Raw genomic sequence first — 15,202 nt, 5'->3', positions numbered from 1 at the left:
TAGAACAAGCATGACTACTAAAATTGTCAAGAGATTTCCCAACAAATTACACTAAATTTCCATTATTTCCACTATTTAATACTAACTACCAAACGATTGCTATGGTTATATTATGATTCACTTTTGCAATATAAAATTTTTGATTTATTATTACTTATTAGCAATGTATTTGTACAACATCATGATCCTATCTTAATTTCTATTGGATCAAGTGTAATTTGATTTCCTAAGTTTCCTAGACACCAAAATAATATTTTTTGTTTCTCTTGTTCGTTTCTGATATAGGAGTATTACACTTCTTGGTTCTTGTTCATGTCCCCTTATCAATTACTTTAAATTCCAACATTTTGCCTTGAAAAATCGATGCCTGTTTGACGCAAATTTACAAATTTAACCCGAAACAAGTCGGAAAGATTGATGCACGTAATTGAAAGTGCTTGAAACAATGCCTTATTATCTATGTTGTTAAGTGACTCTCATCTAAATAGAAAATTTAAAAACAATAAGATAAAAAATCAAAAAAATGAACCAAATAATCCAACTTTCAAACTTATTCCAAAAGTAAGCGTGAAAATTCCAAACATGAGATTTGAGGCTGTTCGCTATTACTAACTGCGAACAGGTCAAAAAAGACAAAATAGTTGTTCGCAGTTACTAACTGCGAACAGCCTTTTGACTTTGTTTGACCTGTTCGCAGTTAGTAACTGCGAACAGATAGCTGCACAAATACGCAGATAGTTATTCGCAGTTAGTAACTGCAAACAAGTCAAAAAAAAAGTCCGATAGTTGTTCGCAGTTTGATTTTTTGTCTTATTGTTTTCAAATTTTCACCTAAACAAGAGTCATATATACACGACTTACCCTTCTAGCAAGAAAGAGATTTTTTTATTTAATTTTTAATAGAAAACTTCATCTCCAACTCTACATATTTAAGAGGTGACGTGCGTAGGAGATGACTTAATGAAATGTATATTGAAGCGGATTTTTTACAATAGCCTTTCTAGTTCTTTTTTTAGTGGGTAAGCTAGAGAATCCTTACAGCCAAAGGAGAGAGAGAATTAATGCTCGTTGTAAGTAGTGTGAATTGAATTTCTATCATAACTCACAACGTGAAAAGAAAACTCCTCAACCACTAGGCTAATCTATGTAACAATAGTTTCCACTTATGGTGACGTAAATATGGAATGTAGGGAGCACAAAAAAGTATGTATTAAGCTCATGGAAGTTACAGCAAAAATTTGATAATGAATGCAAGTATGTATATTCCGAATTCCGACTTATGAACACGAAACACCGCCCCAAAAATAGAAGTACAGACAAATAATTCAAGGGTCAGGGAGCCTAAACTTGCCTCAATATGCAGCTTCTTATTCATCATACTCATGCGTCGGAAACAGTCGATGCACGAAAAACGGATCTTCAATCACCATCCACTGCATCTACGTTTGATGCCTCGTACTGGCGAATTCTTATGAGCAAACAAGCGACACTAGTCAACTGATAAGTCTTTCACTAGCGATTCATGATATTATAGGAAGTGACTAGCCATTAAGAGCTCGGGCCTCTCTTTTTCGTCCTCGACTTCCTTAAAATTTTCGTTTCTAATCTCCTCAACTCTTTTATCCCAGATATCATCTACTAGCTTCCATGTTTCATCACTAATAATTTGCGTTTCCATGGGACGAGGTGCCCCAAAGGTCGAAAATCCTACATTACCGGGTGCAAAGGTAACCCTTCCGGGACAACTGATTCCATGTATACCCCATCTCCCGGCATATATCAAAGCACCGTATTCATCAACAGGATCTACATCCGGTTGAGATATTCGAGGAGAAGATTCGTAAATTTTCCAAATTTCCGCTGCGTTAATCTCTCCTTTATTAAGAAGTTCGTCTGTTATCGTCTCTACAGCGGCAGAGTGTTCTCTCAAAACCGATGAACATTTCTCAACCGCAAAACGCATGTATTCTTCTCTAAGTGCTTCAAGTTTGGGAGCAAGATTCGGGACAAGATCCCGCTGATTCCTGTAATATGCTTTTCCAAAAGCCGTCATCCCTGTTTGAAGAATCAGGAATTCAGCTAATCTTGACGCTTGAAGAGTAGCTGTGGACGAGATCCAGCACAAATTGTCGATCCCAAAAATTTCCTCCTCAATGACCCTCGGTGCACAAGCTCGAACAATGGAGTTTATATAATCCGATTTTTTCATGAAAACCCGACCTGAAACATCTGCATAACGCATACTAGGCTGGCTTTGGACAGACTTAATGTTGGTTTCAACAAAAGGACGATAAGGGTCGGGAAAATAGCAAGCTAAGACCGCAATAGCTGCTTCTCTGTATGCTAATCTCAATTTCAGTTCCTCGGGAATCTCCTTCGTATCTTCTATTCCAGTTTCGAATGTGCCCTGTTGCCTTTTCAAGGCTTCCAACAGTTCTTCTCGGCCAATATAGTCTTGATCTTTCCTAGCCGTCAAAATCCCAGCTTCATTGAGAATATTCTGTAGTTCGGCTCCAGTAAAATCTTCGGTAAGTTCAGCTATTTCCTGCAATAGAACTTCTTTTTCCTCCTCTGAACGGAAAAACTTGTTTCTTGCATGTACCTTCAAAATGGCGAACCTGCCGTCTTTGGAGGGCAACCCGACTCTTATAATCTTGTCGAATCTTCCTTTTCTCAGTAGGGCCGGATCAAGAATATCTAGTCTGTTGGTTGCTCCGATTACCAGCACATCTGACGTAGAAACTTTGAACCCGTCCATTTCGGTTAATATTTGAAGCAAACCTTGTTCTCTTTCAGCCCCACCACCTCCAATATCAGGACCACCACGTTTGCTACCGATAGCATCTATCTCATCGATAAAGATGATAGAAGGTGAAAACGATCTTGCACTAGCAAAAAGATCCTTCACCCGAGATGCTGCTACACCGACAAACATCTCGACAAAATCAGTCCCGTTTGCAGCAAAGAAAGGAAGCCCTGCTTCTCCGGCAATGGCTTTAGCTAATAATGTTTTACCCGTTCCTGGCGGACCATATAGCAACACGCCCTTAGGGCAATAAATTCCTTTATTTTGAAACTCTTCTTCGTTTTTCAGGATCCGCACAATCTCTTGCAATTCTCGTTTTATATACTCTTGGCCAGCAAAATCATCGAATGTAATTCCTGTTTTTTCTTCTGCAGAGATGAATTTTGCCCGACTCTTCCCCAACGAACCTAATGCACGGCGCTTAAGAGGTTGCCTTGTCTTTTTGCTAGGTTTACCCAAATCACAAGGGATTAGCTTCGCGTAAATTGGCTTCATTATACCATCTATCCAAAGATAAAATACGATGGCAAGGGCTAGTCTCATAGACCATATAACAGCCGTTGCAACGGAAGAATATACTTGTGCAGGCACACTGTTCACATTAATTACATCGACATTCACCAATTGTTGATGCAACTTATGCCAAACATCATTCCAACAGTCAATTGGCATTCGGTCAACTATGTGACGCTTGAAGATAACTTCCTTTTTCGTGTTTCCTTCGGATTGTTCTCCATCTTTGTAGTAAGGCAATATCACTACATGAAAATCCATGAGCAACAAATCAGATCAGATCAAGCCAAATCCTCAAAGCAAAAACTCGACTAGTGCATCTATCATCATTACTAAACTTCTTACCAAGTAGTAACCGCTTAGCTCGGAAAAGCTACTAAAGTGGCAAATTCAATTACGAAGAGCAACCAATCCAAACAACACAAACCTCCTCCAAGCAAGCTCCATATAAAGAAGGAAAAAGCTGACGAACGCCCCGGGTCGTTCGTTAACAAGAATAATAATATATTTGAAAGACTAAATAAGAAAACAAAATAAAAGATAGATACAATATAATATATTTTGACACGGGATTTGGTCATAAGTTCATAAATTTATGCTATATTAGGTATTATAATTAATGTTTATATAATTAGAAGTTTAAAATATATCCTTACTAACAAATGCCTTAGGGGGGTTCGTTAGCAAGATCTTATAAAGAAATAACATAAAACAAAATGATGAGAGTAAAGTGGGACGAGGGAGAATGAAAAAACAAAAAAGGCATTAAATTGCAGAGGAATACAATTAAAAACATTTTCCGACCTGACACAGTCTGACCGAAATTTGAGTACTCCATATATTTGACATTCTTTGAGTTTAGGAGGCGTAAAAATTCACTATAGTCAATCTTATGTGAGTTCTCGGGATCCCACTCAGTTCCTTTCAACTTCCCACGCAGAGTCAACAACTTTCGGCTCCATTCAGAGGCCATTACAAGCTGCCTCTCTAATTGCACATTTGCTTTGTTTTCTAACTCTTCCTGTTTCTTTACCCTTTCCTTTTCTGCATCCCTCAATTTCTGAAAATACAATATTTGTACAAGAATCGATATCATGTATATCACTTTAAACGGTCAAAGAAAATTGTAAGCCTTCAAAGCAAAATGATTTGTATGAATAAATCATCATAAGATATACTACACGGTATCAATTATCAAACAACAAATGCGAGAACCAAATAGCACTGGCCACAAGTTTTAACAACAAATAAAAAATACAAAGCGTGCAAGTTTGCATTTTTTGCTTCATTTAATACATTTTTGTCACAATTGCTGAATAACACAGTCCAAAGAATATCAAACTATTCAACAATCCTTCGAGGAATCTCGAAACCAAGCATGAAATTCATGTAAAAAAGTAATTTTGTAACAACAACATACTACCATCACATAATAGGTCCGTCAGGCTCATGGTCATCAGCCAGCGTTCCACACAAAACAAATCATACCCATAACACCTAAAGGGAGAGGACAAGAGAAATGCGCGCAATCAAATAAAACCCCTATCATATTAGAAAAAAATCTCATTATCCGAATTGAATATCGTTCAGAAAAACCAACATTTTTTCACCAAGACAATAAGCATCCAATTTAACCGCTAGAAATTTCCCACAAGCAATTTCCTTAGCTTCAAAAGATACCACATCTGCCTATTCTATGGGCAATAAAAATCATTATATTGTCGCCAAATGGAACCTCATCATCACTTCTAAATGCTCACTTAACGTACATTTTATCTGCTCTCTTAAAATTAAACATACCCAATTCTCCATTCTTCTTAAAAAACATGTCATAATAAGTGAAATAGAAATCTATACATCAATAGTTCCAGATATATCACATTGTGGTTCAACATTGTCTTATCAATTTTTTCAATAAAATTTAGCAACGGACATTATATTTCACCAAATTAAACCTAATTATCACTTCTAGATGCTCATTTGAGGTGCATTTTATCTACCCTCTTAAAATTAAACAAACTCAGTTATCCATTGTTCCCCAACTTCCGAAGAAGGTCACAATTAATGAAACACAATGTAGTGTTTGGGAACAAGTATTTCATTTCAAATTATGGATTTCAATTATGAAATCATAAATGAAGAATTTGAGAATAACAATGTTTGGTAGTCATTTTCAAATTTTCAACTTTAAAATACTTTAAAAACAATAGGTAGAATTTGATCTAAATCTAAATTTGAAAATTTTTGATTTGCCAAACAATAAATTTGAGCCAATTCCATATTTCCAAATGAAATCATTGTTCCCAAACATGGCATCAACACATTCAGAAACATTTCATTGCGCTTCAATATTATCTTATCAAAGTACCAACTTTTTTCAATATAATTCAGCAAAAAGGCATTACATACACCAAATTAGACATAAGTATCGCTTCTAGATGCTTATTTGAAGTACATTTCATCTTCCCTCTCAATGCTCAAACAAACCCATTAATCCATTCTTCCCCAACATCCAGAAAATGGTCACAATTGATGAAAATAAAATTATACATCAATACTTACAGCAATATTTCTTTGTGGGACAACATTATCTTATCAATTTACCAGATTTTTTTCAATATAATTCAGAAAAAAGGCATTAAATACTCACCAAATTAAACCCAAGTATCACTTCTAGATGCTCATTTGAAGCACATTTCATCTGCCCTCTCAATTCTCAAACAAACCCATTTTCCCATTCTTCCATAAAATCCAGAAAATGGTCACAATTGATGAAAATAAAATTTATACATCAATACTTTCAGCAATAATTCTTTGTGGGACAACATTATGTTATCAAGATACCAAATTTATTTCAATATAATTCAGCAAAAGGCATTATATACTCACCAACTTAAACCTAATTATCACTTATTGGTGCTCATTTGAAGTACATTTCTTCTGCCCCCTCAAAATTTTATAAACCCATTCCTCCATTCTTCCCCAACAACCAAAAAAAGGTCACAACTAATGAAATTAAAATCTATACAACAACACTTTCAGAAATTTCTTTGTGGGGCAACATTATCTTATCAAGATGCCAACTTTTTTTTAATAGAATTCAACAGTATATAGGAAAAACAATTAAAAAGAGTGAAAAATCAAAACTTTAACCTCAAACAACTTAAATGCTTCATCTTCTTCAACTTCATCAGCTTGATTCTCTTCAGTTGATGCTAATTTGGAATCAGAACTGCAATGGGTTTTAAATATAAAGGTTTTTCTGGGATTAGATAGATTAAGGAAGGTGTTAATAGAGCAAAAGTTGGGACCTTTTAATGGAAGCTCAAACCTTTTATAACAAATAAATGAAGAAGAGGGATTTTTGTGTGAAAAAAAAAATTGGGTTTTGTTGAAGGAAACAGAAGGGAGATCAAAATGTTTACAGAAATTATTGGTTGCAAACATCATATTTTTCTTTTTATTTTATATTAAATCATTGGATGAGAACTTCGAAATGGATTAATGGAAGTAGTGTTGATTTAGGGTCAGGGTTTTTGGAAGAAAGCAGTTCGACAATGAGGGTTTTGGGGAGAAATTATTTTATTCTTTTATCTTTTGTTCCGCTCTCCTTTTTCAGATAAGGAAATGTATTTCAACACTAAAATTTAAAAAATTGGGGGATGAAAAATGTATTTTGCTCTCCCTTTTCAGATGAGGAAATGTATTTCAACTACTCCCTTTTTTTTTTTTTTTTTTTGAGATAACTACTTCCTCTGATGGTTATAATATTTAACGGGAATTAAGAAAAATTACATTTTTTAAATGATAAATATATTATTTTATTAAATTATAAATTTGATGTACAAAAAGTGAGAATCATAATTATTTATATTAAAAAAATAATTTAATAAATTTAGTAGTAAACATTTAAGGATCAGGAGTATAAAAATGAGGTGTATTCTCTCAAAATAATCTCAATTATTAATTTTATGTTCATAAAAAATCACCAATTCAATGCCTTACACACAAAAAAACAATAGTTGGGAATATTTTGGGAAAAATATGTCCTATGCTTGAAATTATTACGGAATAATTAAAAGTTGTGATTATTTATACGTATGGATAAAAATTTTAATAAAAAAAATTTTAGGTATTTATTTTAAGATTTCTGTTCATAATTAATTGAAATTTAATGAACCAAGTTAAAATGTATTTTATTTTTATTTAAAATAGAATTGTCCGAGTGAATCGGAGCATATGTAATTATAATTATATACAAAATTGAATTCAAAATTATATTTAGAGATGGACATAAATCTTGAACCTTAAGGGTTTACTGGTTTAGACCCTATCTGATTCTATTTTAAGGGTCTGAATCTACCTATTTTTGAAACCTATGAGTTTGGGTCGGATCTCCGTCTATAACCTTAGGATCTAGGTACACGTCGGACTTGACACTTTTGAAACCCAGATCCAATCCATAGATACTTTTGCATTTATGTTTTTAAAATATTATGTATGTGTATTTAATTGTTTGATTTAGAACTTTGTTATATTTTAAAACATTAATTAATTTAGAACTTTATCGGTTTATGTAATTTGAAATGTGGTCATATTTATACTTACAAAATTAAAGACTTGATAAATATTTCGTTTTGATAATTTGAATGTTGGAAAGCTCTATATATTTGTTCGCTCAATTAGTATAAAGTATAAGTAGATCCTTGTTAGTTGAAATGTTTAAATAATTTTATACTAATGGACGAAAATTGTATAATATATTTTTAAAAGTTTTTTCAGACTAAATATATTATTTTGGACCTAGATCAAGACCCTAGACCTGCCAAACCCAAAAAATCTGGGTCTAGGTCCAAACTCTCTAGATCTTATGGATTTGGGTCCGAGTATGAGTACAAAAAAAAAGGGGTCTGAATCTAAGTCTAGTTAAACTCGACCCAGATCCGACCCATATACATCCTTAATCTTAACCATGCATGTTTGTTTGTATAATATATAAAACTGAATTTAAAAAATATTTAAAGTGTACCATTGGGATGTATTCACTCAATTAAAATTCATATCATTGTTTTTGGTAAATAAGATGTTTTATTATTAAAAAAAATAAATTTACAAATCCGAATGTAGAGGATAAGGGTGAAAGTTATTCGTATAAAATCGTAAATTAAATTAATCTAATAAGAAATATGATTTGGACTTTACAAAAATTAGTTTGGATTTCGTTTAAGAATTTCTAAATCAAAATATTTTAGTTTAGATTAGGTTTGAGCCTATTATAAAATAAGAGTTCACTTTCACTTTAGTAGACAATACAATATTATAGTATTATAGTAGATTTTTCTGTTTCTTCATTTTGCAAGATAATAAGTAGACATTTAATATGTGTTGGTTTTAACATTTATTATTTTCCATTCATGAACAATTATGAGCACGTTAATACGAATAGAGGTCGGAAGCGAAGAAAACCTACTTAAGCTTAAGCACTTGATTTCTTTCATGCCCATTTGTACAATTGTGGTATATATTTTTTATGGTTAAAGTTTGATTTTTAGTCATTCTTGTCCTCTTTGAGTCTACCGAGCTTTGACGGGATATCTCACAAATATGGGGACTGCATCAAGAGGTTTATGGACATACACAAGAAGGTTAAGCCATATGAAGTTATTTAAAAGCTCTCGGAGGAATTTTATCAAATATCGATTGAGATTTTCCTAGTCTCGATCGAATTTATTGAGTCTCCGTTAAGACTAGTTTGATCTTGATCGAGACTCGCTTAAGGAAGTCACCGGATATTGGCTCACTAATCTCTATGAAGATTGACCTCGTCTCGATCGAGATTATTTCCTAAGAAAAACTACTAATGTTCAAATGTCAATTATCTCAGTCGAGATTGAGCAATTTTAACTGTGAAGATCATCGCTAATATCGGTTGAGATTGACTCAGTCTTAGTCGAGATTTTCTCGGTCGAAATTGGCTTAGTCTAGGTCGAGACTATTATGGTACATTCTAATTTAAAAGTTTAAGAAGTTATTTGAGAAACAATGGAAAGGCTGGAAAAAACGTGAAACGCTAGAGTGAGAAGTTAGTGAGAGATGCTCTCATACCTAACGATAGCTTCGTGAGTTTGGGAGTATATCTGTTCATCCAGGCGGCGGCGGCGTCTAGGGGTCTTGTTGGACAGCGTGTCTAGCCCTCTTCCCCCGACCATTTCTTCTGAGAGAGAAATAGTTAGAGAAAAACCTAGGCAGCGAGTGCGGCTAGTTCGCTGAGTGGGTTCTGGTGGGCTTTCACTCAGGCTACTGGGAGGCTGTTTCCGGCTACTCCATGGGAAGACCAAGGAAGACCCCCCTTCCTTCACCCGGTAAGAAGAATGTTGTTGCACCTTCTCAAACCTTGATTGGTGGTTCATCTTCTAGTTTAAGAACCAACGAAAATGACAACACCCCCACAACCGATGAATAAGAGCGGTCCAGGTGGAGGTTGAACGACTCAACTCCATACTGGAATCTCTGAATAGGGAGGCTGACCATGCACCGCAGCTGACTCAAGTGGAGAAGCATCCAGTTAGCAGTGGGGTTGTACGGCAGAGGGATGCCACGAGTGGTCTTATTGTGACTCGGTCGAGTGGAACCATTGTTGCTGCACCTTCAACACAGTAGCATTGCACTACGCAAACTGTGGTGACGCTTCAACCCATCGATCAGGGGCAACAGATCCGTGACACCACCAGAAAACTTGTGACATTGGAAGGTATGGCCCTTAATTTTATTGCCCCTTCTATTTCAAATGGTATTGCGCGTGCGGTTGTGGATAAGGTTGAGGTGGCAAATTTGAAATCGAAATGGCAATTTTCATGTGCTATGTTTTTGGTTGGTTATAAACCGAGCTTGACAGTCTTCACGTCGTTCGTTAAGGCTAAATGGCCATTACTCGACAACATATCTGCCATTCTTCATGAGGATGGATATTTTTTGGTCGGTGTGGAACTGAAGCTGCTATTAATACAATTATTAAGGGTGGCAATTTTATGCTGGGAAAGAGGCCTGTGTTGATTAGGAAATGGGATGAGCATTTTGATTTTAAGTGAGATATACTTTGAGTCGTGCCTGTGTGGGTTAGGTTCTTGAATCTTCCTACCAAATTCTGGGGTGCTAAATCCTTAAGTAGTATAGGTAGCTTGCTTGGGGTACCTATCGCTGCGGATGAATGCACTACACTCAACGCAGGGTGAGTTATGTTCAGGTCTTGATTGAAGTGGAAGTGTCTAAGCCTCTGCCTAAGGCAATTTTGGTGGAATATGAGGAGGGTCATGTTCCTGATCTGGCGTTCTTCATAGGGCATATGTGTGACCAGAATAAGAATAAACATGCTGCTAAGGCTGACGAGAAGGATAATACTTTTGCTTCTAAGCAAGGTACTGATGAGAAGATGATGTGCTCGTTTTTAGAGCACATTTATCTCCTCATTGTAGTGTCGAGTCTCGCGTTTTAGAATGCTTTTTACACACTTTACGCATGATTTTACCTTGCTCTTGTCTCCATGGTGTTTTGAGGTAATTTTAGGTATTTTCGGAGATATAAAGGTATTTTACGTTGCGTACGAGACTTAGACCCTTTGATCGAAGATTAGAGGCGCATATTGGAGCCATGACATGCTTTCCAAGCCCTACTCAAGGTCCTCGCAAAGTCCGGAAGCCATCTAAGGCTTCAAAGATTCGATTGGGCCAAGGAGAACAAGGATTCGACCGAATCCATCAGTCGAATAAAGCTAGATTCGCGCGAACCAAGAAGCAATTCGGGTGAATGGGCTTAGAACTTCAAGGAAATGTGCTGAAACATGCTGGGAATGGCGAATGAAGCCCCATTCGTTCGAATGAGTGCTCATTCGGTCGAATGACACCTCCATTCGACCAAATGGGGGTCTTTTTCTGCGCGACTTGTTTTCTTCGCAAGTTTATTCCCGAGGGCTTTTAGGGCTTTTTACTCCTTTTATTCCTTAGCTTATAAATACCCCTCATTTCTGTAAAACCCCTCATGCTTGGGGGATGCCTAGGGTGGCTACCTTTGTGCCTCTAGAACATCACTCTTATTGCATTTCTCTTGTTTTTGCCCTAGTGTAAATTCAATGTTCTTCCTTTATGCTTTCTTCTACTTTCATGTGCTTTCATTTATGTAAGTTTACATTCATTTATTGCTTTCATATCTTTATTGCTTTCATTTATGCTCTCTTTTAATGCTTTCTTAGTGTAGAGTTAATGCTTTCATGTTCTTCAATTCCTTTATGCTTTCTTTATTGCTTTTTTGTTCTTCATTCATTTATGCTTTCTAGAGTACGTTTAATGCTTTCCTTGCTTGTTGCTTTTGTCTTCAATATGCTAGAGTAGTTTCTTTAGAGGTTTTAGGTTAGAGAAACCCTAGGTTTGGTCTTGTCTTCAATGCTTAGGATTAGGGTTGACGTTGATCATGGTAGTTGATAGATATTCGATTCGAATCTTGTCCTGCCACTTCTAGAGAGACATAGGGCGATTATAGGTCGTTCGTGTGGCTTATAGGATCACCAACTTCCTCTCGATATCTAGAGTGTCTTGATTGATTATCGTTTGAACTCCCTTGACCTAGCTTATCTTTATTTCCAATAGACCATCCTAGGGTGGATGTACTCTACTCTCCGCTTGTCTTTCATTGTTGAGTTTTCCTTTTTATTCTTGTTATTAATTAAGTTCACCCACCAACCAACCTTTCATATAACTATCTCACACCAAGTCTTTAGTCTAGCATCCCTTGTCCTTGTGGTTCGACCCTCGACTTATCATTACACTCGTTGTAGTGGTATCAGGGTGATTATAAATATTGTTTGTATAACTTGGTTCTTAGTATTAACGACGTGCTAGAAACCGGTTATCAGAAGACAATGGGTACTAAAGTGGTTAGTAGGAGTCTTCAATGTGATACTCTCAATGAAGAAGAGAGGGACTGGGTCCAAGTGACTAGTAAAAAGAAGTCTAAGGGTAAAGAAATTCGTAGTGAAGATGCTAGTAGCTCTAACACCCAACCCAGTTGCTCGCCTAGAGCTGCGGGAGATTGATGATCTTATCCTCTCTTTTGGCTTTGCTTTTGATTGTCTCTAGGCTGTTGGATTTTTTTTTTTTTGTCAGATAGGATCTGTATAGTTTGGCTTGGTTTGTTTAGTTTGGTTTGGTTGGTTGTCCTTTTTGGCAAGTTCAGTCTGGTTGGTGCCTCCCTTTTCGTGTTTAGGATGGTTTTTTCCTTTTCTACCTTAGGTTGTAAAAAGATTTTTCGAGATTAATATATTTCTTTAATTGCCAAAAAAAATAATGAAAAGGCTAATAACAAGATTAAATAAAAACCTGGGGAATTCTTTAAAAAGTACTATATATTCATAGATTTTTTTTTTATGTCAATTTTCATAGTCCATCCTCTAGATTATTAGGCTATCATAATATAGATTTTCATTTCTTTTTCTTTTGTAAGAATTTCAAGTTTTATTTAGAGATTGGTTCTTTGTTTATGTTCAAGAATTTCAAGTATTATGAAGTATTAAGCTTTGATTTCTTTCACACTATTGTTCAATATTGTTTTTGGTAATTCCTTTTCCTCTTCTCATTTATGTTTTTATTATGTCTATGATATTGAATAATATTTGTTTATTTGCAAACATGGATTCAATTAGTGACTAATTTGTTTATCTAAGACATTAAATTTGAACCCTAATATGTATGTAGTTGGATAAATGAGAATTGATTGATATTAAAATTGGTTTGATTAAATAAATAAAATAAGCACTCAATGTATAGTCTTCTAATTTCTCCAACCAAAACGATGAAAGCTGAGATGAGAATATTATTAGTCTTAGGTTGAAAAAAAATGCAAGTTAATATCTTTTTCTATTCAAAATATAAAAGTTGAGATTTGGTTATTAATTAGTTTTGCCAAGTTAATTAATTAAAATATGAGAGTTAAGATTGAGAAAACCTTATTTAATTCAATTTAATTAGATTATCATCTCGAAAAAGAATATTCGAGTTTACTTGGGTAAACCAAATTAATTAAATACATTGTAATCCTTATTTAGATAATCATATGTTATGAGTGTGGAATTCCATTGTCCTAGACTTCACTGATATTGATAAAGATAATTTGTTGAATTTTTTTTATAGTGCATACTAAGTTAATTTTACCAACAAAACTTACTTGTCTCTTGAGCAAATTATTAAACAATAATTTCTATTAATCTTGCTTCTCAGTGATTCGACTCATAATTGTGCTACAACATCCGTACACTTACGGTGTTAAAATAAAACAAACAACATTATAGTAGGTACTTTGAGGTAAATAAGTAGCTGTTATAAGATACAAGTTGCATTGTATTGTATTGTACAAATCATAAAAATATTGATTTCAACTAGCAAAAATACCGACTATAACTCATTAAAATACTATGACTCATTAACATACATAATTTTATTGATAAAACATCTACTACAAACCTTCATAGTACCTACTAGCTATTGCGTTTATGATATATAAAGTAAGAGTTTTTAGTATGTGTAGTAGCTTAGTAGGTCGTTTTTGTGATATAATCAAACTGTTATATTATTAATCGTTTATTACAATTTAATAGAAAAATTTATAGCTGATAACAATAATATATCAATATATCGTTATTTAAAAAATCATTTTTTATTATCATAAAAAATAATCTTTTATATATATGTCAATACTAGAAAAAACGTTCATTGTACGGATTTCTATATTAGTTGTTACATAAATTGAAGCGTATGAAATGTTTTTATAACTCCATATTTTGATGGCGTGATAATTTTTATCTGTGAGGATGTTGCATTCAAGACCGTAGCTACTACCCAGCTTCAAGTCGAGTTAACTAATGTCCAGTTAAACAAGCAAACCATTTGTATCAAAAGCAGTTACCATTATAATTTCATCCCCTCTCAAAACAACCCAACACATATTCTCAACTTACTATATTTAGAAAATATCTTAATTTAAAAAATAAAAAAAAACTCCTGTTTTTAAAAAATCATGCACATGCCTTTCCCAAAAGAAGAAAATTGTTGTCTTTTTGGAAGATAAAAAGTTTTTGCCTATTCCCAAGCAAAATAAAGCATCATTTATTAATTAATCAGATTTTTTCATCTTTCTTCTTCAACCATCGAACATACACACCTTCTACAACCTAAAAATATTGTCTAACAATGGACGAAATGATGCTTGAATTAGATTGTATTTTTTTTAAATAAAGCTTCATCAATGGTGGAAAACAGTGATGTTGAAGAAGACAACAATGTATACTATTTTGGGAAGGTAATAAGCTATTGTGGTTATTCTGATTTATTTTTAAAAAAATTAAGGTTCATTAATGATAGAAAACAGTAATGTTGAAGAAGACAATTATGGCTAATTTTTGGAGAATTGTAATAAAAACATTTGTGGTTATATATTCATATATTTGGAGATATAACCAAAATATAATTGATATTACAACTATGAACATTTCACATAGGTTGATATAGTTGGGAGTAAACATTGTGTAGTAACAATATATTTGCAGTTATAACATAATATATTTAGAGTTATAACATAATATATTTGAAGTTATAACATAGTATATATTTGGGGTTATAATAACTTATATTTAGGGTTATAACATAATATATTTGGTGTTAAAACAACATATATTTGAGGTTATAACATAATATATTTTTGGATTATAACAACATATATTTGGAGTTATAACATAATATACTTTGTGTTATAAGAACATATATTTGTAGTTATACAATAATATAATTGGTATTATAACTGTGAACATTTGACATAGATTAATGAAGTTGATAGTATAAC

At 33.9% G+C, this 15,202-nt stretch overlaps 1 protein-coding gene across 1 annotated transcript; it reads right to left on the bottom strand.

The window, feature by feature from the left end:
- Positions 1 to 1,191: 1,191 nt before the first annotated feature.
- LOC130823634 (probable inactive ATP-dependent zinc metalloprotease FTSHI 4, chloroplastic) lies at positions 1,192 to 6,972 on the bottom strand. The gene is made up of 3 exons (XM_057688338.1): positions 6,473 to 6,972; positions 4,124 to 4,379; positions 1,192 to 3,564 (listed from the first exon to the last, which is right to left on the bottom strand). Exons 1-3 carry the CDS (start codon positions 6,767 to 6,769, stop codon positions 1,529 to 1,531), a joined length of 2,589 nt encoding a protein of 862 aa, XP_057544321.1. The 5' UTR covers positions 6,770 to 6,972; the 3' UTR covers positions 1,192 to 1,528.
- Between the last annotated feature and the right edge of the window lie 8,230 nt (positions 6,973 to 15,202).

The sequence above is a fragment of the Amaranthus tricolor genome, chromosome 9 (genome assembly GCF_026212465.1).
Source record: "Amaranthus tricolor cultivar Red isolate AtriRed21 chromosome 9, ASM2621246v1, whole genome shotgun sequence".
In the NCBI taxonomy this organism is placed as follows: Eukaryota; Viridiplantae; Streptophyta; class Magnoliopsida; order Caryophyllales; family Amaranthaceae; genus Amaranthus; species Amaranthus tricolor.
The sequence above is the reverse complement of the archived record's forward strand: the minus strand, read 5'-3'. Positions and strand labels throughout refer to the sequence as shown.